Source organism: Rana temporaria, chromosome 6 (genome assembly GCF_905171775.1).
Source record: "Rana temporaria chromosome 6, aRanTem1.1, whole genome shotgun sequence".
Lineage (NCBI taxonomy): Eukaryota > Metazoa > Chordata > Amphibia > Anura > Ranidae > Rana > Rana temporaria.
In genome coordinates this window covers 177,784,826-177,811,423 of record NC_053494.1, presented here as the reverse complement: position 1 = coordinate 177,811,423, position 26,598 = coordinate 177,784,826, and the positions used below count along the sequence as shown (strand labels likewise).

The window sequence follows — 26,598 nt, the reverse complement described above, 5'->3', positions numbered from 1 at the left end:
AAACTTCGCTACTTAAAAATCCCCATAGACAACGTTGCAGGGTATTGTGGGGTATTGCGGAGTATTGCGGAGTATTGTGGGGTATTGCGGAGTATTGTGGGGTATTGCAGGGTATTGCGGGGTATTGCGGGGTATTGCGGAGTATTGCGGGGTATTGCGGGGTATTGCGGAGTATTGCGGAGTATTGTGGTGTTTTGGGAGGCATTGCGGAGTTTTGCGGGGCATTGCGGAGTATTGCGGGGCATTGCGGAGTATTGCGGGGCATTGCAGAGTATTGCGGGGCATTGCAGAGTATTGCGGGGCATTGCAGAGTATTGCGGGGCATTGCAGAGTATTGCGGGGCATTGCAGAGTATTTTGGGGCATTGCAGAGTATGGGGGCATTGCAGAGTATGGGGGCATTGCAGAGTATGGGGGCATTGAGGAGTATGGGGGTATTGCAGAGTATGGGGGCATTGCAGAGTATGGGGGCATTGCAGAGTATTGCACAGGGAGGGATGGATGGCTGGATCTGTGACTGCATGTGTCACAGATCCAGCCCGCAGCTGCTGCTGCTTCCGCTCTCTCCCCTCTCCTCTCTCACACTGTACCGTTCGGTACAGAGAGGAGAGGGAGAAACCGGCGTCATCACATGACGCCGGTTTGTTTACTAGTGAGCGCTCCGTCATTGGACGGAGCGATCACGTGGTAAAGCGCCGCTATCAGCGGCGATTTACCGTGATCCGTGATCAGTCGGGTCCGGAGGACCCGGCGATCACGGAGACTCCTAGGGCGCGTGGGAGCGCGATTCTAGGAGGACGTACATTGACGCCCTCCTAGAGTTAAGCAACCGCCTTGTAGACGTATTTTGTCTATAGGGCGGTTGCTAACTGGTTAAACAGAATAACGAACCATCCCGCATGTACGAAAATAAAACGGTAACCAAAATACGAAACTATCAGAATACGAAAAAATCGCGTCGTACGAAAAACGAACAGGAACGAACAGGAAAACGGGCGTCTTACGAAAAACGAACTGGGAACGAACAGGAAAACGGGCGTCTTACGAAAACGAACGGGAACGAACCTACGGAACGATACGAAACGGAACAAAAAAAAAACGAAAAACTTTTCTGTGCACATGTCTAGTAAAATGTCTCTCATACTGTTGGCTGAGATTTTAGTTGAAATCTGAAGTCTTTTGACTCTATCCTACCCGCCAACCCCAACCCCCCTCCCCCCGCCGGTATAAGCCGAGTTTTTCAGCACATTTTTTTCTGCTAAAAAAAAACCCTCGGCTTATACTCGAGTCACCTTTTTGCGCCTAAACTCCTGCCCGTAGGTCCACTGGACCCCAAACTTGGCACACGCTGGGGAGCACCGATTTTTTAAAGCCGGGCACCCCTTCCATAGACTCCCATGTTAAAAGTCAGTCTAGTCATGGACACAGTGAGGCATGGGCATAGTGAGGCATGGGCACAGTGAGGCATGGGCACAGTGAGACATGGACACAGTGAGGCATGCACATGGACACAGTGAGGCATGCAGATGGACACCCTAGGCTTATACTCGAGTCAATACGTTATCCCAGTTTTTTTGTGGTAAAATTAGGTGCCCAAAATTATGATCCATGATAATAAGCCAGACTTTTCTTGGCACCCTTAGATTGAAAAACTTGATGTGTTTCATGCAATTGCAGCCACTCATTAGGAGCATGATGCACAGTTAAATTAAAAGGTAGGTAGATAAATAACTATTAGTATATAATGCCCTCTACACTGCTCGGTGCCCTCCTGCTGAGTGCTCACATAGCAAGCCACTTGTTATGGTGGCACTCATGCATGCTCACTCTCAAGCTGACTATCTGTGTCCATAGACATACAGAGCACTGCTAAGCCCTGCCATTTGAGTGAAAATATTATCCCATAAGTTTTGCCATACACACAGCAATTTCCAGCCAATTTGCACTTTCATGCAGTTTTTATCTGCTTGCCGACAGCCGCACGCCGATGTACGTTGGCAGAATGGCACGCATATTGGCTTACAGGTTTGTCCCCTTTAATATCCACAGCCGCGGGTCCCACGCGCTGCCGGGGGCACGCTGATGACCCGGTCGGATACTTCGTGACCACGCCTGTGGGACCCGCGGGCGTGATCGCCGCCAGTGTCCCGCGATCGGGTCACAGAGCTGAAAAACGGGGAGAGGTAAGAGTAAACAAACCTCTCCCTGTGCTTCCTAGTCAGACTATTACTGATCGTCTGTTCCCTGTCACAGTGATGTTACACGCCAAGCCACGCCCCCACACAGTATGAATCACTCATTAGGTCACACTTAACCCGTTCAGCGCCCCCTACAGGTTAACCCATTCACTGCCAGTGTCATTTTCACAGTAATCAGTGCATTTTTATAGCACTGATCGCTGTAAAAATGGCAATGTACCAAAACAGTGTCAAAAGTGTCCGATGTGTCCACCATAGTGTTGCAGTCACAATAAAAATCGCTGATCGCTGCCATTACTAGTAAAAAAAAATGATTAAAGTGGAGTTCCACCCATTTTTTTATGTTTGTCTGTGCTGCATGCCCTAATCTCATAGTGTTCAGAATGGACAATTTTTATTCATTTTGTTGCTTGTAAATACCTTTTTTTTTGTAGTCCTTCATTACTTCCTCCTCCTTATTAGCCTAGGCTATTAAGTCACAAGGCTATTCGCAAGGGTTTCTGGGGTAGGCATCATGTATCCCAGTAGTCCTTGCAAATAGCCTATTTGCATAGAGAAGGGGCGGTAACTTCCTCTGACACTCCCGGAAACCTGACTGAAATTACATTGCTTGTGCAGCACTGAGCATGTGCGAGATCTGCAAGGCTGAAATCCAGGAAGTCATACAGTCTGGCTTCATGATGCCCACACTTAAGATGGCCACGTTCTATTTTTAGATTATAAACTAACTAAATGCTCTAACAACCTAACAAAACGGACCTTAGTTTACAGACTAACTTTACTAGACTACATTAAGCTTGTGTATTACAGGGGTATTTATATTTAAAAAGTGAAATTGTGGGTGGAACTCCCCTTTGATAAAAATGCCATAAAACTATCCCCTATTTTGTAGATGGTATAACTTTTGCGCAAACCGATCAATAAACGCTTATTGCAATTTTTTTACCAAAAATATGTAGAAGAATACGTATTGGCCTAAACTGAGGAAAAAAAATGTTTTTATATATTTTTGGGGGGATATTTATTTTAGCAAAAAGTTAAAAATATCGTTTTTTTTCAAAATTGTCGCTCTATTTTTGTTTATAACGCAAAAAATAAAAACCGCAGAGGCGATAAAATACCACCAAAAGAAAGCTCTATTTGTGGGAAAAAAAGGACGTCATTTTGTTTGGGAGCCACGTCGCACGACCAAGCAATTGTCAGTTAAAGCGACGCAGTGCCCAATCGCAAAAAGGGACCTTGTCCTTTGGCAACAAAATGGTCCGGGGCTGAAGTGGTTAAACGTAAAAACATTGTAACAGGTCAAGGCGTCCTACAGCTTACCCTTTAGATAATTTTACTATATATATAGAAACTTTTGGTCGTAGGTTTGCATTCAACTATTTCAGCATTCTTTCAATGGAAAGCTAGTTGACATTTCCTGGAAATTGCCCTGTGAGGCCAGGATTAAGCTCTTGTGCATGTAACAAAGCCCTGCTGTGTACATCACTTCCTTATGTGTACCACCAGTGCAGATGCCACACTTCCTTAAACACTGCCTTTGTTCATACTGATATTATTACATTTCTAATTTCATTGCCAGCTGCTTGGCTTTCTAACCTATTAAGCCTATGAAAACTATTTTACATTCCATTAATTAAAACAGTATATCAGAGAAAGGCCCTGTCGGAGTAAAGTGGTATAAAGTTCGTAAATATGTCTAAATCCCGGGATATGCTTCATAATCTTTCCCACCTTCTCCAATGTCCCTTTCCCAGCTCAGCTGCTATCTGATATAAATCAGGAGACCTCAGCCTAAATCCAGCATAATGAAGTTTGGCAGCCTAAAATATTTGAGATTCTTCGAGAACCTACTTTTAATCCATACCGGACAAGCAGGGTGATTAGCAAGTGTTTTTATTCTCTTGCAGATGTTACCTTTAATATGATCCTTAAAGGGGTGGTTCCCCCTAAAACACTGTTTTCTATTTTTCTCGTCGAGATTTTAGGCAGTTTTCTTGACGAGAAACCTGAAAGCCTCGTACACACGCTCTGTATAATCGGCAAGAAAGCTCTGCCAGCAGTTTTCTTGCTGGTTCTTGCCGAGAAAACCGAGCATGTGTACGAGGCTTAAGTCTAGTCCTCTCATAGGGTACTTTGCCTTTAAAGGCCTGGCAAACCTCCAAATAACTTTCATCACCAGTGCAAACATTTGGTATTGATATCTAAACACATTAGAGTAGGATCACTACTCTAGGCACATAGTTGCGTGTGGCTTCCACATACACTATATTGTCAAAAGTATTGGGATACCTGCAATAAAACCAAAAAATAAAAGATGAGTGAGTATCTGGTTAATCCCCACACACACTAGTCAGGTGCTAGCCCAGCTCGCATGCTGTGTATCATAAGAAAATGATTCCAGACGACTGCACTTCCAAAAATCCTTTTATTGAGGCTTCATATAACAAGTGATTGACAGATGGAGACAAAGAAGTAGATGTGTTTTGCACAAATGTTAGCACTTGGTCATTATCTCTAGTATTGGGACGCCTGCCTTTATACGCACATGTACTTTAATGGCATCACATTCCTAATCTGTAGGGATCAATATTGAGTTGGCCCACCCTTTGCAGCTATAACAGCTTCAACTTCATTCTTTGAAGGCTGTCCACAAGGTTTAGGAGTGTGTCTATGGGAATGTTTTTCTTCCAGAAGCGCATTTGTGAGGTCAGGCACTGATGTGAACGAGAAGGCCTGGCTTGCAGTCTCCGCTCGAATTCATCCAAATGTGTTCTATCGGGTTGAGGTCAGGACTCTGTTCGGGCCAGTCAAGTCCCTCCACCCAATACTTGCTCATCCATGTCTTTATGGACCTTGCTTTGTGCAAAGGTCCAAATCATTTGGTGGAGGGGGGATAATGATGTGGGGATGTTTTTTAGGGGTGGCCATACATTGTACATTTTTCCTTTACATTTACCAAAACCATATACTATACGGTCAAACCTAAACACTCTTAATTTGTATGCAATCAGGCAGGCCCTTACGCTACGTAGTTAAAGGCAAATCTAAATAGGAATTGAATAAGATTTTTTTTTAATGCATGGCCAGCTTAAAAGTATGTGGACAACCCTCCAAATTACCATATTTTATGTTACTGGTAACAGGTGTATAAAATCCGCACATAATTGTGCAGGGCTGTGCCGGCGGCTGGTGCCGCCTGGGGCGATCATTTTTGCCATGACGTCCTTGGTTATTAGAATGCTGGCAGCCAGGCTGTACAGTGTTTTTGGATTACCGTATATTACTGATAACATGGGTTGGAAACTGGAGAGTATAAAATTATCACAATAAAAATAGAAACTCACCTTACAGCAAATATCTGATCCTCAACCTCCAGTGTTCCCAGTCTTTTATATACAGCATGCATAAAATTATCCCCTTGGTAAGCTGTCCCTCTGCCATCTACTGATGCAACAATAATGTCCTCGGATCCTGAGAGATAGGTCCTCCAGCCAAATGAAAATGCAGCTGTTACTTCCTGACTGCAGGGTCCTCCATACCTTAAAGATGTGTTCAAAATTAATTTCAGCTTGCTTCATATGGTTTAAAACAATATAAAAGAATTGTAAAATCAACACTTTGTACCATATATACATCATGAATGTTGACCAAATTATCAAACAAAAGCCAAGTTTGATAAAAAAAAATTCCAAGTTCTACCTACCAACCAGCCTGTGACCAACCAGATTAACCTGTCTTATGCCCTATACCAGGGTTGCCAACCACCAGTAAATTTACTGACAGTTTGTAAAAATCTGTGATTTTTTTACAACTGCCAGTAAATATCAGGTGGTGATAATTTCATGCTGTGTTGACATTTTACGTGTAACTCAAGCAAATTACTTTGTTATAGGTATTGTCAGTGTTTCCATATCATGTTTATACTGTTCAAATATTCACTGTGTTCGTTTTCAATAGGAATTCTGTAATTTCTCAGGTTGGCAGTAAAAAATGTGCTCCGCCAGTAAATTTCCCATGTTTTGTCAGTAAAAAATGCCACGGGAAGTTGGCAACCCTGCCCCATACACATGATTGGATTTCCCATCGGAATAAACTCCAACAGGTTTTTCCGACAGAATTCCGCTCAAGCCGTCTTGCATACACATGGACACACCAAATTCCGACCGTCAAAAAAGCGGTGACATACAATGCTACAATGAGCCTAGAATTATGAAGTTCAATGCTTCCGGGCATGCGTTGAATTGTTTCCAAGCATGCATGTTTTTTTCTCCGTCGGAATTCCATACAGACTAACGGAATTTCCAATAGAAATCCTCGTAATGCAAAGTACTCGCATATCAAAGCGAGTTTCCCCATTGAACTCAATGGAAACTAAAATAATTTGTTTCCGCATTGACTTCAATGGCATGCAATACCGCATGCAGCCAGAGGTGGGGGGTGCCGGAGAGCCTTGGAAACGGCCGAAAGGGCCAGAGGACACCTCGGCTGACCTTAGCAAACCTCGGAAAGACTCCGTTTCCGAGCTATCCTCTGGCCTTTACGTGCATTTCCGACCGGCGCCGATCGGTGCCGTTCAGTTCTGCTTGGCTCTGGCACCTCAGGCCAAACGCGGTACTGCACACCGCTTTGACCTGAATCATGCTCGTTTTGCAAGACAACACTCGCAAACTGAGTTACGATTTTTAAAAATAAAGTGCTTGTATTGCGAAACGCTCATTAACCGTGTTACTTGCAATCCGAGGTTCCACTGTATATAGATTACAGGTAGGAAGGCATTAAAGCGAGAATATGAATGGCAACCCAGGAGCTTTCAGCTTTAATGGCAGCTCCCTTTTTTCTGTTCTAAAAAAATCCTTATAAGCAAAGATTTCATCATGCTGTGTTACTGCTATATTTCAATATAATATTTAAATTACATACACATAAATGAGGAGAGGGTATTTCTTTGACTTATCAAAGTACGGTGGAAGGGTCATCTTGTACCAGAATGCTGTAAAAATAAAGATAGACAGTATTTTAGGTAGACAAACAGATCCAAATATGTAATATGTTCATTTTTAGAGGAGGTAGTGCTAATGGTGGCCATACATGTAACAATCCGATCAAGTGATCCTTCACAGAATCAGACATTGTGATCAAAGATTTGAATAAACCAAAAGATACAGTACATATGGTGTTGTTGATTGTTTTTGAAAAGAAAACAATCAATTTCATTGAAATGATCCCAATCATCCTGGATGGAAAAATCTGACTGTATGACAGTAGACAGATCGATATGGCTGTTAAATATATGACACACTGAACAATCTGTTTGAACTTCCAATCATCCAGTTATACTTTTCTCAATCAATTGATATTACTATTGTGTATAAAATTGTTCCATGTATTGCCACCATTAGACCCATGACTGTCTTTATTTTCATTTACATATTGAGCCTATTCACTACATGCTTTGCCTAACACATTAACAAAGGCATTGAAAAATACCCTTTCTGTGTCTCTATTGAAAGGTCATTAACACTATTGCCCAGGCAACAAGAAAGGTGAACAATACAAATATAATAGAAAAGATATCATACTCATTCCATTCTTTTTAAAATTCCCAAATTTCTGTTCAGGCATTCGTACTGTTCGAAGTTGCTCTCCCAGTTTGCTGTTGTCTTCTAGCACCTTGAGTTCTAGAACATGATATATTGCAATAAGTGATATGTGAATAAGTGATACTCCTTCTGCTGCCTCTATAATCACAGATTTAATGTCTTTATTTACTACTTACACTATTTTATCTTGCATTTGAGTACCCCTTAATCTTTTAAACTTTTAAAGGGTTTCCAGATTCCAATAAACTAGGGATGTAAGGAAAATCCTGTGGGGGCTCTCATTCTTAACATGGGGACAAGGTGCTTTGCCAGGGGGTTCATGTTGCGGGCATGTGAAATGGTACGGTTCTGCCAGGATATGATATGTCTAGTATAGATTTTGGGAGGGGCACTTTTTTTCTTGTTTTTTCCTTGTGGGGGGAGGGTTCCCCTTCAAATTCCTATCAGGCCCAAAGCATCTGGTATAGAGTTTAAGGGAGTCCCCATACTTTTGTTTGCTTTTTTTGAGTGGAGTCCTCCTTGACATTAATACCATACTAGCCCAATGGCTACTTTAGTTTGACAAACATACCTCAAACCAAAAGTATGTTTGGCTCATCCCAAGCTGACAGAAGGACAGGTTGTAAGGATAAATCAAGATAACAGTACAAATCTGACATGAGATCTAATCCTTCCCCACTCTATCCAAAAGCAGAAAAAAGTTTTTGGCTTGACATACAGTACACTTTAAGGGCCAGATCCACAAAAACCCGGCGCAACGTAACTTTTTCAATTTAAGTAACACGGCTGGAAAATTTCTACCTAAGTGCCCGATCCACAAAGCACTTACCTATAAATTTTCGGCTGTGTAACTTAAATCCGGCCGGCGCAAGACGTTCCTATTCAAATGGGGCGAGTCCCATTTAAATTAGGCGCGCTCCCGCGCCGGCCGTACTGCGCATGCTCACAACGTCATTTTCCCGACGTGCTTTGCGCGGTTTTACGTTGCGCCGGGTTTTGAGAATCGGGACGGGCGTAAAAAAAAAAATACGAGTTGCGGCGGGAAAAAAAAAATTTGAAAAAAAAAAGACGGCGACGCGGGATAGAAGGGTCTACTTTTACAAGGCCTAAACAGTTTAGGCCTTGTAAAAGCAGCCCTAATTTTACGATTGCAAACTAATACTTACGGAGAAAAAACGAAGCGTAAAAGCTTTGTGCATCTCCGTAAGTGCTAATTTGCATACCCGAAGCGGCATTTCGACTCGAAATGCCCCCAGCGGCGGATGCGGTACTGCATCCTAAGATCCGACAGTGTAAGTCCCTTACACATGTCGGATCTTCTCCCTATCTTTTGGAAACTGATTCTGTGGATCAGTTCCAAAGATAGAAACAGGGATACGACGGCGTATCAGTAGATACACCGTCGTATCCCTTTTGTGGATCTGGCCCTAAGTTCCCTCAATTACTGGCAGACAACTTTAAAAGCACTATAGACATGGTCACCACTCTGCAAATATACAAACAACTGAAAGAACCATTTCTATATACAGTATACAGGATATGAACTTGCCAAGTTTTAAATCCACAGCAGAATATCTATGATGATTACAAAGGAGACATCTGCCGGCCAAATTGTGAAATTACACAACACAATAATGTTTGCTGATCTGTAACACTGGGGAATACTTAAAAATTCTATGGAAAGATTACGACAGATATACAAATTTCAAGCAGTGGCTGCAGAAGGTTTATGTGGCCACATTGAATACTTGAAATATACATGAGAAAGAATCATATCTAAGGCCTCGTACACACGACCGAGGAACACGTCGGAAAAGACACATCGCTTTCACCGACGAGTTCCTTGTTAGGCTTGCCGAGGAACTCGACAAGCTTGCTTTGCGTACACATGGTCAAGACAAAATCTCCTCGTTCTCAAACGCGGTGACGTACAACAAATACAACGGCAGGGCAAGTTCGATTCCACTTGCACAACTCTTGGGGCTGCTTTTGCTAATCTCATGTGTTTGCGTGTTAAGTAAAAGTTTGGTAGGAGACGATTTGCACTTTTCAGTCTGTTATGCCGCGTACAGACGGTCGTTTTTTGTGATGAAAAAAAAAACGACGTTTAAAATCATGAAATAAAACGACGTTTTTGAAACTTCATTTTCAAAAACGACGTTGCCTACACACCATTGTTTTTCCAAAATGCTCTAGCAGAGCGAGGTTACGTTCACCACTCTTTTCCATTAAAGCTCGCTTCATAACTAGCTTCTGAGCATGCGCGGGTTTAAAAACATTGTTTTAAACGTTGTTTTGCTCACACACGGTCATTTTTTGTGAAACAAAAACGACGTTTTGAAAAACGACACAAAAAATTCGAGCATGTTCGAATTTTTTTTTGTCGTTTTTCAGAAGACATAAAACAACGCCATTTTTTTTCCGTTTGACCAGCAGGTGGAAGAAAAAATAACTGGATTAATAAAGCTTTCACTGCCTGTTTCTCTTACCATGAATGGCAGCCGCAGCACCCGAGAGCCAACGGCACTCTGCTTTAAACTAAAACCTTATTTTACTGGGCAGTGAATGCTTCCCAGTAAAATAGGCTTTTAAGCTATCTATACACACAACAATTTCTCTAATCTAATAGATTCCGCAATCCTCTCTAAACAAGATTAATGAAGGATTCTTCCCTGCTTGCCATTAAATTGGATGCAGTCACTGTTCAGCCAGTTTTCTTCAACAAATATAAAATACAAAAAAGTGCAGCGCCAGTCAAATGTCCCAAAAGTCAATATAAATCTGCCAACAAGAGATGGCAAATTAATAGAGATAATATCCTGTCACCAGCAGAGGTGGAAAGGAATAGAATGCTCATCACCTCCGTGCATAAAGGGGCAATCCTACTTACCAGAAACTGTTAACTCTTAAATTATAAAGAGTCAACCTCGCATGTATGGAAGGCCAGATCGTCCATTGGGCTCCTACTGCAAAGACTTCTCCAAGTCATGCAAGAACTCAGACTGCCCAATCCTGGAGCAAGGAGCTCAGAATAACAGTGGTGAGGTGCCCAAACTAATCTTTCCCTCAAAGAATTAAAGAGTATAGCAATAGTGTAATAAGTTTTAAAATAACAACAGAATATCATCTCTATCAATTTACCATCTCTTGTTGGCAGATTTATATTGACTTTTAGGACATTTGACCAGCGCTGCACTTTTCTGTATTTTATATTTTGTATGTGGGTACGTACCATCAATTTCATTGGTGCTGGCTGCAAGTCGTACGGACATTTATACTTTCCTAAACCAAGCGCAAATATTTTTTGTTTCTTTAGGTCTTCAACAAATGTCAATTAAAAATGTACTTTTGTGGAAGCTGGCACATGATAGCAGACTGCTGGAGAGATCAGCTACAGCCAGGAAAATCCCAGCCGCACATAACAAAAGGGTATGAGTGCTGGCTGATGCCATAATTCGAATTTAGCCACATGCTCCTATTTTGACAATGTTATGGACAGGGTGAACTGGGTTTGACCCAAACCTTATCTTATCAGTGCATGACACAACAGCAGGAGTTTCTGATTATGCAGAAGGAATTGTACAAAATTTGAGCTTTACTTAATCCAGCCCAGCACGATAAAACCGACTTTCTTCTTGGCACTGAAAGTAATTGTTAGTACAAAATGAATCACTGATTGTGACATAAATATAAGGTATACTATTTTGATGTGAATCTCCGCAGAATGTGGAAATCCTGTTGTTGATGTTTGTTTGCAAATGTTACTTGATTGAGAGGTCAATCCAGACACCAAATGTTTTTTGGAATAGATTGCAAAATGGCAAAGCGGTGTTTAGCCAATGGTAACTTCAGTTTTCTGTATTAATTAAAGATAAGTTATCCATTTATAAATGTTCTCACAGAACTTTCCCCCAGGAGTCACACATTTTTCTATAGAAACCAATTCAAAAAATGTGTGGGTTAAAGTTATGTTAATCTTATGTAAAACATTCATGCATTGACCCCTAAATGTTGATTGGCTGTTATGGGTTACTACACCGTTTCCTAGCTGAAATAATTCCAAATGTACCTAGATTAAAAAATCATTATAAATACCTTTATTAGTGGTGCCATTATGAATAGTGGTTATAGGTAGCCCCGGACCTGTAAAACAAAAGAAATATTAGTGATTGGTTGCGATGGACAACAATATCACCTCTTCTTTTATATAATAATGCACAAAACCAGAGTTGGGTTTACAATAATTACTAAGCATTAGATCAGATTTCATGTTCTTTTTAGGGCTGTTTCACACTAGGCCAAGGCAAATAGAAAGGCTGAATATCCCTAATGAAGACACAGGCAATATAAAGTCCACAGGGGTTCCAACCCCTCACCACCAGCCAAAACTAAAACTTTTATTTTATTTTAAAACTTTCAAAAATTGTCCATAGATGTTGACTTTTTCTTTCAGCCAGCGAGTTCACTTGACCCGCGGGCAATCTTCCGGCATGCGGTGCGCACACACCCACTAGGTGGCAAATTCAAAGGGACGTACAGGTACGCCCATTTGCCTGCCCATGCCATTCTGCTGACGTAAAAGGGTGTGCGGTGGTCGGGAAGCGGTTAACAAGGAGCATTGTATCACGGGTTAACATGTATTGTGCTGAGGGAACTCATTCATTTTCACATCCCAACTTAGCAAAAAATACACAACACCGCTTTTTGCTAATGCAGCACACACACCATCTGCTATTCATAACAAAGGCCAATGCAACATACGTGTGTTGCAGTAACACACATTGTAAAGCGTGTGACCACAACCCAACAGTCTAAATCAGGGATATGCAATTAGCGGACCTCCAGCTGTTGCAAAACTACAAGTCCCATCATGCTTCTGCCTCTGAGTGTTATGCTTGTGGCTGTCAGAGTCTTGCTATGCCTAATTCCATATCCCCGGTCTAAATGGACCATTACCTAAGTGATGCAATTACCCTAATTCATATCTAAATCCCCCCCCCCCCCCCCCAATAAAAATTTAAATATTGCATTTCACCAGTCCTTTAGATTACGTAGTTACATTTTTTTTAATTCATTTTTTTTCAGGCTTTCTTTCTCATAGTCTAACCTGCTAATCCTGAGAATAGCACAATTCCTGCTCCTGGATAGCTACACACATGCAACTTTATGGAGGGAACCATGGTTGCCACGTAGGCTGCACTTCAAACATACTTGCCTTTGTTTATTTCCATTAGGGTCGGGGTTTATGTGATTAGTAGTTTATACAAGAAATAGATTATTGTTTTTGCTTCCAGATTATCTAACAGGAAGTGACAAGGGTTTTGCATTTCTGGCAAGATCAACAGATATTTTCTGTATTATATAAAAATGTTTTTCACCTGAAAAAAGTAAACTCATCCTGCCACCACATCTAATGACTGATAAGCTGCAGTAATTTTCATTTTTGTTCTTGGGTGTTGAGTAAAAAAAGAATATTCCCAATCCTTGGGTGTGGATACTACAAATTAAAAACCTATGTTAGCACATACTTACCATTACAATACAGAGAATAGTACTTGGCATTAGTACTAAACCTGGTGTAATAATACTGACAGTTTGTCTTTCGTAGAGTACAGCTAAGACATTGCTTCTCTCTAATAGACCCCTGTAGAGAAACTCTGTTAGAAAACAAAATAAATTGGAGTTATCAATGGAAATAAGAGTGAAATGTTCATTTGATTAAGCAGGGCTTATTTATGCCATCGTACATTTAGGTGTGCTGGAGTAATGGTCTGTGCTAGAAGCAGGCCTTGGACTGGGCACATATAACGATTATGTGCAATGTCCATTGCGTTTCAAGTAAACAATCCACTAACATTTTTAATCATAGTGCCCATTATAGACTTGCACATTCATATCCTGCGAGTGTGCATGTCGCTCCTAAAGCTGTTTGTACTTGAGTGAAACACTGGTCTGTAGCAGCTATAGTTACACATTCAGGTTAATAAAGACAATTCTTCATAGACAGTAACAAAAAATAATATCTTAAATCCAACTGCTTTGTTGATCCAGAGGAAGACAAAAGACGAATATAATGTGCTCTTGTGAGTCAGCTGTGTGTTTCATTAGAGTTTCAGCTATTCAGCTCTGTAAACAACAGCCTTTTTTCAGCAGACGTTAAACTGTATCCAAAGAATTTTCCACTATTGAATTCTCCCTCTCTTGTTGTCCTAATGATTATTGTCACCGGGACTGGACGCAATGAAAAAACAGAGGGGGAATTCTCCAATGGAGACACTTGTTCTCGTGGGAACTGTCTAAAAGAATTCTCTCATTTTAAAGATTTCTTCTTCTCTTTTTGTCTTTTTGTTATGTTTACAGGGCAGAGAAATATCCCAAGTGGGACAGAAGAGGTGACTAAACTGAAGTGAGATGAAGCCATTCCTTACCTATTGTAGCACCCTGCTAGGTAGGATGCTAGGATAAAAGATACGTTTAGCTCTTTTTGGCTCCTCTGTAATCACTAACGAGGCTGTTGATTTTTTGGGGCTGCTTTGTGTGCCACAGGTTACAGGTTTGACTATTTTCCCTTTCTAGAGGCTTCTGGAACATAGGGAGGAAGAGTCAAAAAGATATCTTAATATTTATTGCGTACCAGCCAATCCCTGAGAGACGTAGTCCAGTGGGTGGTTGAAGAGACTGATAAATAATGTGAACTCCAGAACAGCAGGGTCTTCCTGTTGAAGGATTTTTTGGGTGGGGGTGGCTACTGAGGTTCCACTGAGTCCTGTTACTGTTCATGTGAGCTGATGTGAGCCTTTTAGGCTGTGCAGGAACGCTAATCCTGTGCCCGCTGCTGTAAATGCTGACCAGGAAGGGAGCAAGTCTATGCTCCAAGCAATAGTGGAAAGTAGCTAAGGTGTCCCAGGAACCGCACATCAAGACAAAACCCGCTGTATGGTAATAAATGGTAATTCCCCCCCCCCCCCCGCCAGGCCAAGGCCCCAACATGTTTTGCTCCACACCCTCTAGAGCTTACTCAACACCCTCAAGTCTTCACCTGATGGAGCCAGTCTTCAAAGCCTCACTAGAGGGCATCTGGAGGAAGCTGAATGGGCACAGCTGCCTCCTGGCCTCATAAGTATTGACTGTTTTAAGATCCTGGGGACTTTACAGACAGGAACATGCCATACCCTGCACCCTCTCCCTTTTGTTAAAGTCCCTACAATAAATCATAAAAAAAAACTTTCCCTAGGCTGCTTCTTGTGTCAGTGTGCTTTGGACTGTGCTCTGGTGTGCTTGAAGCCTATGTATAAGTAGAAGAGAGCCCAGATCATCATCCTTATTTGTGCTGCTGCTATCAGGAAATGTGCAGTGACTGTGCTTTTATTACATTCCATCATAATCAACCAGCGGCTCCTATGAGGGTAAGCTATGCTACTCTATCCAAAATTTAAAATATGACTTTGGGATTGGCCTTGTAAACATGTGATAAAGAGCCTCAATCTGCATCTACTAGCTGAAAATAATAAACATGGAACATTCCCAGGCAAAAATAAAAGTACTGCTTTGACCAAGAAGAAGGAAACACCTCAAAAGCTTGTCATGAAAATTGAAATGTTAGTGCAAAGAATAAAGTTCTTTCTGTTGCAAGCGCAATAATACGGCTACAATCATCTAAAGCAAGACAAAGGAAAAAAAAATTCTATACATCATACTTTTTAGAACATTATATGCTGAACATATATAGAGATTATAAAATTCTATACATTCTCCTAAACTTACCTATATATATTTCTACTTCCTGGGAAATCTTCATATTCATTGCTTGTGTAATATCTGAAAAACATATAGTTTACAGTAAAATAAAAACAACCAACAATATGTCTTCAGGCTGTGGGAGATAAGTTTAAAAAAAGCTAAAAGTTTCCAGAGGATCCTGAAACTGTACTAAAGATATATGTACAGTGGAACCTCGGATTATGAGCATAATCCGTTCCAGGAGAATGCTCGTAATCCAAAGTACTCGCATATCAAAGCAAGTTTCCCCATTGAAGTCATGGGAAACGATAAGAATTAGTTCCACATTGACTTCAATGGTATGCAATACCACATGCGGCCATATGCGGGGGGCGCCAGAGAGCCTCGGAAACGGCCGAAAATGCCCGAGGACACGTCGGCTGACCTTGGAAAACCTTGGAAAGACTTTGTTCCTGAGATTTGCCAAGGTCAGCCGAGCTGCATTTCCCGACAGCGCCGACAGGCGCTGTTCGACATTGCTAGGCTCCGGCGCCCCCCACCTCAAGCCAAATGCTGTTCTGCACACCGCTTTGGCCTGAATAATGCTCATTTTGCGAGACAACACTCACAAACAGAGTTACGATTTTTTTAAATACAGTGCTCGTATTGCGAAACGCTCGTTAACCGCGTTACTCGCAATCCAAGGTTCCACTGTACTACATTTGCCATAATCCATGCTTAATGTTATTTTCCCATAATCTCTAAATCAAGCATACATGTGTGATAATAAATACATAATTTCTCCCAAGATTAGTGCTAGAGACTAGTCATAGCCACTTCATATGACAAGTTCCTCAGTATGACAGCTCTATACCGCTCCACAAAGTATAATGACGGTGATTCACAGTGCAATATAAAAGAGAGTAAAACACACTATATGTATTAACATTGCTCAACAGGTACAGTACTTACAAGAAGCATAGCGAACACAGCATAAAATTTAAAATCACAAAAGCGTTTCGTCCAGACCACTTCTGGGGACAACATCCCCTGAAGATATCTGTAGATGAAATGCGTCTGGTCAGAACGTTTTGCCACCATTCTGAGGAGCCTGTCACATGAAGTGGATAAGAGTAGTCTCTAGCACTGGTACTGGAAGAAGTGATGTTCTTTGCCTCTATTGAAATTAATTCTAGAGGTCTTTTGCTCTGGTGAGCAGATGGTGTACATCCATTTGTGTTGATAGTGCACTGAAGTTGGTGACAGCCTGCAGTGAAATCACATATTTTGCTTCTTCGTGGATTACAGATTTTTTTTCCGATATTAAACTTTTATTTATGGGCTTTGGGAAATTTTTATAATTGCGCATGTATGTTTGATGCACTTTATTAATTCTTTTTTTGGACATTTAAAGGAATAGTGCACCTATTTAGCACTGCTTTATTTCGCATAACGCCTTGCAGATAGATTGACAAGAAATTTGGCTTCTGGTCAAATATGAAGCCTATTTCCAGTCACTTTGTTCAGCCTTCCTTCCTTAGAGCTGCGGTTTCATGAATGTAATGGTTCCAGGAGTCTGCAGACATACATCACTGCAATGGGACTGTCCTGACATGTGAATTTCTAACCTTCAGAACTGCAGGATTAGGGTTAGGCTATACAATACACATTTGTATGCTAGAGTTTTGCATTTGAAAAAAACTCCAGTTTAAATTTTTTTTTTCAATTTTGGGTAGAGTGGAGAGGGGAGAATAAACCACTGTTAGTTATTTTGTTGCCAACTGTTACCCTTGCTTACAAGTGTCAGACAGGTCAAGGAATGAGGTGCAAACTTTCACAATGGTGATGTAACAGAAATGAAAACTTTCAGGCCCGGATTCACGTAGAATGGCGTATCTTTGTGCGGGCGTAATGTATCCTATTTACGTTACGCCTCCGCAACTTTTACAGGCAAGTGCCGTATTCTCAAACGAAAGTTGCGGCGGCGTAGCGTAAATAGGCCGGCGTAAGCCCGCCTAATTCAAATGTGGTAGATGTGGGCGTGTGTTATGTAAATTTTATGTGACCCCGCGTAAATGACGCTTTTTACAAACAGCGCATGCGCCGTCCGTAAAAGTATCCCAGTGCGCATGCTCCAAATTAACCCGCAAGAAGCCAATGCTTTAGTTGTGAACGTAAACGAAGCCCAGCCCTATTCGCGAACGACTTACGCAAACAACGTAAAATTTTCAAAATTTGACGCAGGAATGACGTCCATACTTAACATTGGTACGCTGCATGTACGCCTCATATAGCAGGGGTAACTTTACGCCGGGAAAAGCCCAACGTAAACGGCGTATCTGTACTGCATCGGCCGGGCGTACGTTTGTGAATTCGCGTATCTAGCTGATTTACATATTTCTAGGCGGAAATCAGCATACACTCCCCTAGCGGCCAGCGTAAATATGCAGTTAAGATCCGACGGCGTAAGAGACTTACGCCGGTCGGATCTAATACAAATCAATGCGTAAATGATTCTAAGAATCAGGCGCATAGATATGACGGCTCAGACTCAGAGATACGACGGTGTATCTGGAGATACGCCGTCGTATCTCCTTTGAGAATCTGGGCCAATGTAGATAGCAGTAAGGGCTCCACACCAATGAAGATGGAGATGGAGATGGAGAGCCCAAAGTATTTTTATAATATTAGAAGATCAACAAGATTCAAGAGGTTTCACAAACTCCATCTTTCTCAGGGTTTGTCTGTAATATCAATTTAGTATGCTTGAACTTAAAAGGGTTTAAAAGTGTTTATAGATTTTACATCCAAAAATTGCACCAGCAGGTAATGCACCGGTGTATTACCTTGAGTCACTGCTGTCATACTTACCCAATATCTTCAAAAATGTCTGAGTAGTCACTGACTGAGAACAAGTATGCAGATAAGGAGACTAGACATCACTCAATACTCTTATCTCTGCCTTTTCCAAGTCATTGAATAAGAAAGAATTGGAAGCAATAGTTCAGCTTGAAAGCCAGGCATTCAAGAGTGCAGTGGCAGACACCATACCTCTCCTACTAAAAATGACCTTTGATGTCTTAACTCAAGCTATTTCTTAAATTCCCTGAACTCACACATACTTCTACATGGGTGTGCAACTTTTTCTCAAGGCTACTACAGACCCAACATATAATGGGAGCAAACGGGGAACAAACTGACATACCAGGGGGGTACACTGGATCGAGACTTGGAAATATCTGAAGATAGCTAGAATGATTGTACATTTATGAATGTTTGTTATTTAAAGCTTTACTTCAGCTTTAACCTCCCTGGCGGTATGATTCTGTCTGGAATTACGTACCAAAAGCGGTACAATTATTTGCAAGGAAATTTGGCGTTTTGTACTGTAGGCCTGTCATTTTTAGAAATAACTCACTTAAATCTGACCAAACAAGAGTCTTGTATGCATCCCGGGTATGATTTTTTTTTTAAAACAAAATTATAAATTATAATATAATAAATAATTATAACAAATAATAATATAATTATAATAAAAATTATTCAATAATGTAATCAACTCAAAATCACTGAAATTTGCTCAGTTGCAGAATTGTCGCTGTCATTACTTTTATTTTTTTATGACGAATTTCCCCGCAAATCGCTATCGCACATTTCTGCAAGTGATTATAATTTATTATCGCTGTTTTCTAGCTGATCTAAAACCATTTTTTACATAAAGGGACACTTTTGGACAATCTACAGTTTGCAGGCAGAAAGAAAAGTTTGTATTATATAAAAGTACATGTAGGGCACTGGGCAGACCACTAGGGACAAGGGGGGTGTGTATTTTTTACATACAGTACTGTAATCTATAAGATTACAGTAAACTGTATGTAATGTGTTTGTTTACTTTTTTGAATTTGGCGCCGTTCTCCGCTCCCGTGCGTCGTAACGTCGCAGGGAACGGAGATCGGCGGCACACGGGGAGACTGTGAATCGAGCGAGGAGGTCCCGCTCGCTCACACAGCGGGGTGGCATCGCTGGATCCAGGGACAAGGTAAGTAACTTGCGTGTGGATCCAGCGAGAAGGTAAGCCGCGCCGCTGCACACTCTGCATGTCCACCCCGAGCGTGACTCGGGGATACCGATCCTAACATTGGAAACCTACCCCGAGTCACGCTTGGGTTTACCGCCAAGGGGGTTAAATACATGCTGTCACTAACCTAAACAATAAGAGATAAAAGCACAGAAAAAAAGTATTTTTATGTTTATTGCGGTATTGTTCCTTTCCATAAATTATTTTAAGTCATTAGTGCCATTGAGTGTTAAAAAAATTCCCCAAAACAACAGCCCCTTCCTCCTTGCATGATTTCCCCTTCCATATATCCAAACTGAGCTATTACATTCTGACAGTGGGGGAACTTCCCTGTCATTAGAATACAATGATCTGCGATGCCGGCTATAGTCGCCAGTGGTGCTCAAGCAGGGAAAATACAACGGGGTACGTGGTACAGAAATCAATTGGCAGATCAACTTCTATACACCATAGTACCCATAGATGGATTGAAATTTGTCTGGGCCCTGCTGAATTGGCAACATTTTGTTCTATGTACGACCAGCAAGAGTGTCCTTTATATTTCCTGGTGGTCTAGTGGGGCATTCTGTAAAGAGAACCAAAAATCCACCACATACCTGTTCTGCAGTCCCACACAGCGCTCTCTTCTCATAGTTACAGCATGTGGTGTGCTGTCACAATAATAATAGTGCCTCCTCTCCCTCTGATACCCAGATGTCTATTTCCAGTAACCGGTACACCGCTGCCACTCTGCATATGGCACCCTGTAAGTGGTGGAACTCAGTGCAGACCACACCCACAATGTGTGCAGTAAATTAACAGTGAGCCCCATCCCACTGGTGCCATGTGTAAAAGGCAAACATTGCATATATTGGGATTGATTTACTAAAACTGGAGAGTGCAAAATCTGGTGCAGTTGAGCATGGTAGCTAATCAGCTTCTAACTTCAGTTTGTTCAAGTAAGTTTTGACAAAAAAAAAAAATGGAAGCTGAGTGGTTTCTATGCAGAACTGCACCAGATTTTTCAGTGTTTTTGAGTAAAGTTCTACTTTAACCACTTGCCGACTATCCCCCGTCGTTATACGGTGGCAGATCGGCACGATCCCACGAACCATCGTAGCTATACATCGTTCCCTTTAAACGGGATAGCAGCATTGCGGGGGGTGCCAATGCTCATGACCGGCATTTGCGATGACCGCCGGCCACGAGCGATCGCGGGCACAAGAGGCAAAACAAGGACGTATGTGTGTAAATACACACATCCCTGCTCTGTTCTGTGAGGAAAAACAGATTGTGAATAGCTAGGAACAACGATCTGTCATTTCCTCTAGGTCAGTCCCATCCCTCTACAGTTAGAAACACACTAGGGAACACAATTAACCCCTTGATTGCCCCTAATGTTAACCCCTTCCCTGCCAGTGACATTTTTACAGTAATCAGTGCATTTTTATAGCACTGATCGCTGTATAAATGCCAATGGTCCTAAAAATGTGTCAAAAGTGTCCGATGTGTCCGCCATAATGTCGCAATCCCGATAAAAATCGCAGATCGCCACCATTACTTGATAAAAAATAATAATAATAAAAATGCTATAAATCTATCCCCTACTTTGTAGACGCTATAACTTTTGCGCAAACCAATCAATATATGCTTATTGTGATTTTTATTATCAAAAATATGTAGAAGAATACATATCGCCTAAACAGAATAAATTAGCTTTTTTTTTTTTTAAATGTGGATATTTTTTATAGCAAAAAGTACAAAATATTGTGTTTTTTTCAAAATTTACACTTTTTTGTTTATAGTGCAAAAAAATTAAATCGCAGAGATGGTCAAATACCACCAAAAGAAATATCTATTTGTGGGAAAAATAGGATGTAAATTTTGTTTGGGTACAACGTCGCACGACCACGCAATTGGCAGTTAAAGTGATGCAGTGCCGTATCGCAAAAAAATGGCCCAGTCATTGGGCAGCAAATTCTTCCAGGCTGAAGTGGTTAAATAATGATACATAAATCATAAAAGAAACAAAAACAAAGAACAAAACATGACAATATGGCACACTTACATTGCATTATCTGTAACGTACAGTATATAGGACACTTCCCATCGCCCGCTTGTTATTTGAACAGCATTTTCCTATTAGAGAGATAAGTGATATTGTATGACTAGTGCATTTGCTGCAATATATTTTTACAGTGTGTGAATAAACTATACACAGCAAACAAATCTACATATATCGATACTAAATATCCTAGGAGTCACCTACCATGGAATCCTTGATGTAATAAAGATGTCTGTATCCATCCTTGTCACTGAGGATTTGGTAGTAGGATAAACTGTCTGATGAGAAGTACGGGAGTGCAGCAAAGAACTACAAAATAAAACAAATGTGTCTAAACACAACAAATACGAATATCCACCATACTGTACAGAAACGGTGACAACGCTGTGATTGGCTAGTTATATCATTTGCCGGAGGGCTTTGAGTTAGTACACATGTCTTTGGCTGGTTTCCCATCTACATGTTGCAGTATTGTGTGGAAACACGTGATATGATGTGTAGCACTTTATGGATTTATTCATTACAAAATGCACCTCAAAGCACAAGTAAAGCATCCAGCAAAACAAATGCTACATGTCTACAGATGTGTTTGCAAATCAAGCATTTCATCCATCGCCGAAAATTCAAAAATGAATTGCCTCTTCTAATGCACTACATGTCAGGATGCAATAACCCGCAAAGGTCTGGAGGAGCTCTTAACCACTTAAGATCCGGACCATTATGCAGGTTATGGACCTTGCCCCTTTTTGCGAATCCGCACTGTGTCGCTTTAACTGACAATTGCGCAGTCGTGCGACATGGCTCCCAAACAAAATTTGGCGTCCTTTTTTTCCCACAAATAGAGCTTTCTTTTGGTGGTATTTGATCACCTCTGCGGTTTTTATTTTTTGCGTTATAAACAAAAATAGAGCAACAATTTTGAAAAAAAAACAATATTTTTTACTTTTTGCTATAATAAATATCCCCAAAAAATAAATTAAAAAAAACATTTTTTTCCTCAGTTTAGGCCGATTCTTATACTTATTTTTGGTAAAAAAAAAAAAACGCAATAAGCCTTTATTGATTGGTTTGCGCAAAAGTTATAGTGTTTACAAAATAGGGGGTCGTTTTATGGCATTTTTATTAATATTTTTTTTTTTTACTAGTAATGGCGGCGATTGTGACTGTGACATTATGGCGAACACTTCGGACACTTGACACATTTTTGGGACCATTGTCATTTTCACAGCGGAAAGTGCTATAAAAATTCACTGATTACTGTGAAAGTGACAATGGCAGGGAAGGGGTTAACCACTAGGGAGCGCTAAGTGTGCCCTAAGGGAGTGATTCTTACTGTAGGGGGTGTGGCTGTAGGCGCGACGTCACTGATTGTCGTTCCCTATATCAGGGAACAGAAGATCAGTGTCACTGCCACACAGAAGAACGGGGAAGGTGTGTTTACACACACCTCTCCCCGTTCTTCAGCTCCTGTGACCGATCGCGGGACACTGGTGGCGATCGGGTAAGCGGGTCCCGCGGGCGCGGTCACGGAGCTTCGGACCGGGTCACACACGCGCGTGCGCGCGACCCACGGCTGAGCTCTTAAAGGCAACATACACGTACGTGCCTGTGCCCAGCCATGCCATTCTGCCGACGTATATGTGCAGGAGGCAGCCCTTAAGTGGTTAAAAAGAAACTGCGACCTGGCTTTGGAAATTTGTGTATTTACATTTTAAGCTTAAAGGGGTTGTAAAGCTTCCTTTTTTACATGTCATACTTACAGTGAGGAAAATAAGTATTTGAACACCCTGCTATTTTGCAAGTTCTCCCACTTGGAAATAATGGAGGGGTCTGAAATTGTTATCGTAGGTGCATGTCCACTGTGAGAGACATAATCAAAAAGAAAATCCAGAAATCACAATGTATGATTTTTTTAACTATTTATTTGTATGATACAGCTGCAAATAAGTATTTGAACACCTGAGAAAATCAATGTTAATATTTGGTACAGTAGCCTTTGTTTGCAATTACAGAGGTCAAACGTTTCTTGTAGTTTTTCACCAGGTTTGCACACACTGGAGGAGGGATTTTGGCCCACTCCTCCACACAGATCTTCTCTAGATCAGTCAGGTTTCTGGGCTGTCGCTGAGAAACACAGAGTTTGAGCTCCCTCCAAAGATTCTCTATTGGGTTTAGGTCTGGAGACTGGCTAGGCCACGCCAGAACCTTGATATGCTTCTTACAGAGCCACTCCTTGGTTATCCTGGCTGTGAAGACCCAGCCTCGACCCATCTTCAAAGCTCTAACTGAGGGAAGGAGGTTGTTGCCCAAAATCTCGCAATACATGGCCCCGGTCATCCTCTCCTTAATACAGTGCAGTCGCCCTGTCCCATGTGCAGAAAAACACCCCCAAAGCATGATGCTACCACCCCCATGCTTCACAGTAGGGGTGGTTTTCTTGGGATGGTACTCATCATTCTTCTTCCTCCAAACACGGTTAGTGGAATTATGACCAAAAAGTTCTATTTTGGTCTCATCTGACCACATGACTTTCTCCCATGACTCCTCTGGATCATCCAAATGGTCATTGGCAAACTTAAGACGGGCCTTGACATGTGCTGGTTTAAGCAGGGGAACCTTCCATGCCATGCATGATTTCAAACCATGACGTCTAAGTGTATTACCAACAGTAACCTTGGAAACGGTGGTCCCAGCTCTTTTCAGGTCATTGACCAGCTCCTCCCGTGTAGTCCTGGGCTGATTTCTCACCTTTCTTAGGATCATTGAGACCCCACGAGGTGAGATTTTGCATGGAGCCCCAGTCCGAGGGAGATTGACAGTCATGTTTAGCTTCTTCCATTTTCTAATGATTGCTCCAACAGTGGACCTTTTTTCACCAAGCTGCTTGGCAATTTCCCCGTAGCCCTTTCCAGCCTTGTGGAGGTGTACAATTTTGTCTCTAGTGTCTTTGGACAGCTCTTTGGTCTTGGCCATGTTAGTAGTTGGATTCTTACTGATTGTATGGGGTGGACAGGTGTCTTTATGCAGCTAATGACCTCAAACAGGTGCATCTAATTTAGGATAATAAATGGAGTGGAGGTGGACATTTTAAAGGCAGACTAACAGGTCTTTGAGGGTCAGAATTCTAGCTGATAGACAGGTGTTCAAATACTTATTTGCAGCTGTATCATACAAATAAATAGTTAAAAAATCATAAATTGTGATTTCTGGATTTTTTTTTTTTTGATTATGTCTCTCACAGTGGACATGCACCTACGATGACAATTTCAGACCCCTCCATGATTTCCAAGTGGGAGAACTTGCAAAATAGCAGGGTGTTCAAATACTTATTTTCCTCACTGTACCTCCACTGTGCATTTCGTCTTGCATAGAGTGGCCCCGATCCTCGTCTTCTGGGGTCCCTCGGCGTCTGTCTCGGCTCCTCCCCGCATCAGCTTCTGGGAAGAGCTCTCCCAAAGGGGGTTAGTTTGCGGGCGCGCTCCCGTGATACAGTGATAGAGTCGGCGGCTATAGCTGTATCACTCGCCCCCCCGGTGCGCCGCGTCATTGATTTGATTGACAGCAGCGGGAGCCAATGGCTGCGCTGGCTGCTATCAATCATCCAATGAACAAGCCGAGAAGAGCCTGAAAAGCCCGATCGAGAAGCCTGCGTGTTCACGATGCAGGACTTTCGAGGGTTCAGGTAAGTAAACGGGGGGCTAGGGGACTGGCAAACATCATATGTTTTCTCACCTTAATGCATAGAATGCATTAAGATGAAAAAACATGAACCTTTACAATCCCTTTAAAAAAAAAAAACACTGACCTCTGTGTGGCAAACATAGGCCTCATGCACACTGGACGTTAAAATAACGTTATAAAAAGGCCAGTAGCTTTGCAGTGAGTTTTTCAACTTTTTCAGCTTTTTTCAAAGTTTTTTTCAATAGCGTTTTTTAGGATTTTTTTGAGTTTTTTAGCCTTTTTTTTGCGTTTTTCCTCGTTAGCGTTTTTTAGCATTTTTTTATTGAAGAAAAAAAAATGTTTCCTTTTTTTTTTAATGGATCAAATAAAAAGTAAAAAGAAACTGCGCACCAGTGAACAAACAAGGTCCAAAAAACATGGATGAGCGAGTTTGGGGTGGAGGAACTTGACTGGCCTGCACAGAGTCCTGACCGCAACCTGATAGAACACCTTTGGGATGAATTAGAGCACAGATTATTATTTTCCAGCACTGCCGTAACCCTCTTGGACATAGAGTTCACCAGAGCTTCACAGGTTGCCACTGGAGTTCTCTTCCACTCCCTCTATGACGACACCACAGAGCTGGTGGATGTTAGAGACCTTGCGCTCCTCCACCTTCTATTTGAGGATGCCCCACAGATGCTCAATAGGGTTTAGGTCTGGAGACATGCTTGTCCAGTCCATCATCTTTACCCTCAGCTTCTTTTGCAAGGCAGTGGTAACCTTAAAGGTGTGTTTGGGGTCATTATCACATTGGAATACTGCCCTGTGGCCCAGTCTCTGAAGGGAGGGCATCATGCTCTACTTTAGTATGTCACAGTACATGTTGGCATTCATGGTCCTCTCAAAGAACTGTAGATCCCCAGTTCCGGCAGCACTCATACAGCCCCAGATCATGACACTTTCCCCACCATGCTTGACTGTAGACAAGACACACTTGTCTTTTTACTCCTCACCTGGTTGCCGCCACACACGCTTGACACTAACTGAACCAAACAAGTTTTCCTTGGTCTCATTAGACCACAGGACATCTTTCCAGTAATGAAAAAACGTCCTTCTGGGATAAAAACAATGTTGACCAATTTCATACAGTGTGCGGCGTATGGTCTGAGCACTGAAAGGCTGACCCCCACTCCCGTCAACCTCTGAAGCAATGCTGGCAGCACTCATATGTCTATTTCCCAAAGACAACCTCTGGATATGATGCTGAGCATGTGCACCTAACTTCTTTGCCTGT

General features: G+C 41.8%; 1 protein-coding gene across 1 annotated transcript in view; it reads right to left on the bottom strand.

The window, feature by feature from the left end:
* LOC120944069 (fibroblast activation protein alpha) overlaps nucleotides 1-26,598 on the bottom strand; it is a 153,051-nt gene that overhangs the window by 47,346 nt on the left and 79,107 nt on the right. The window contains exons 13-20 of the mRNA XM_040357857.1: nucleotides 21,846-21,950; nucleotides 21,645-21,715; nucleotides 15,565-15,618; nucleotides 13,333-13,457; nucleotides 11,896-11,943; nucleotides 7,780-7,878; nucleotides 7,121-7,190; nucleotides 5,545-5,739 (exon numbers count right to left, since the gene is read on the bottom strand). Of these exons, the coding sequence (XP_040213791.1) occupies nucleotides 5,545-5,739; nucleotides 7,121-7,190; nucleotides 7,780-7,878; nucleotides 11,896-11,943; nucleotides 13,333-13,457; nucleotides 15,565-15,618; nucleotides 21,645-21,715; nucleotides 21,846-21,950 (767 nt within the window). The remainder of the gene's footprint in view (nucleotides 1-5,544; nucleotides 5,740-7,120; nucleotides 7,191-7,779; nucleotides 7,879-11,895; nucleotides 11,944-13,332; nucleotides 13,458-15,564; nucleotides 15,619-21,644; nucleotides 21,716-21,845; nucleotides 21,951-26,598) is intronic.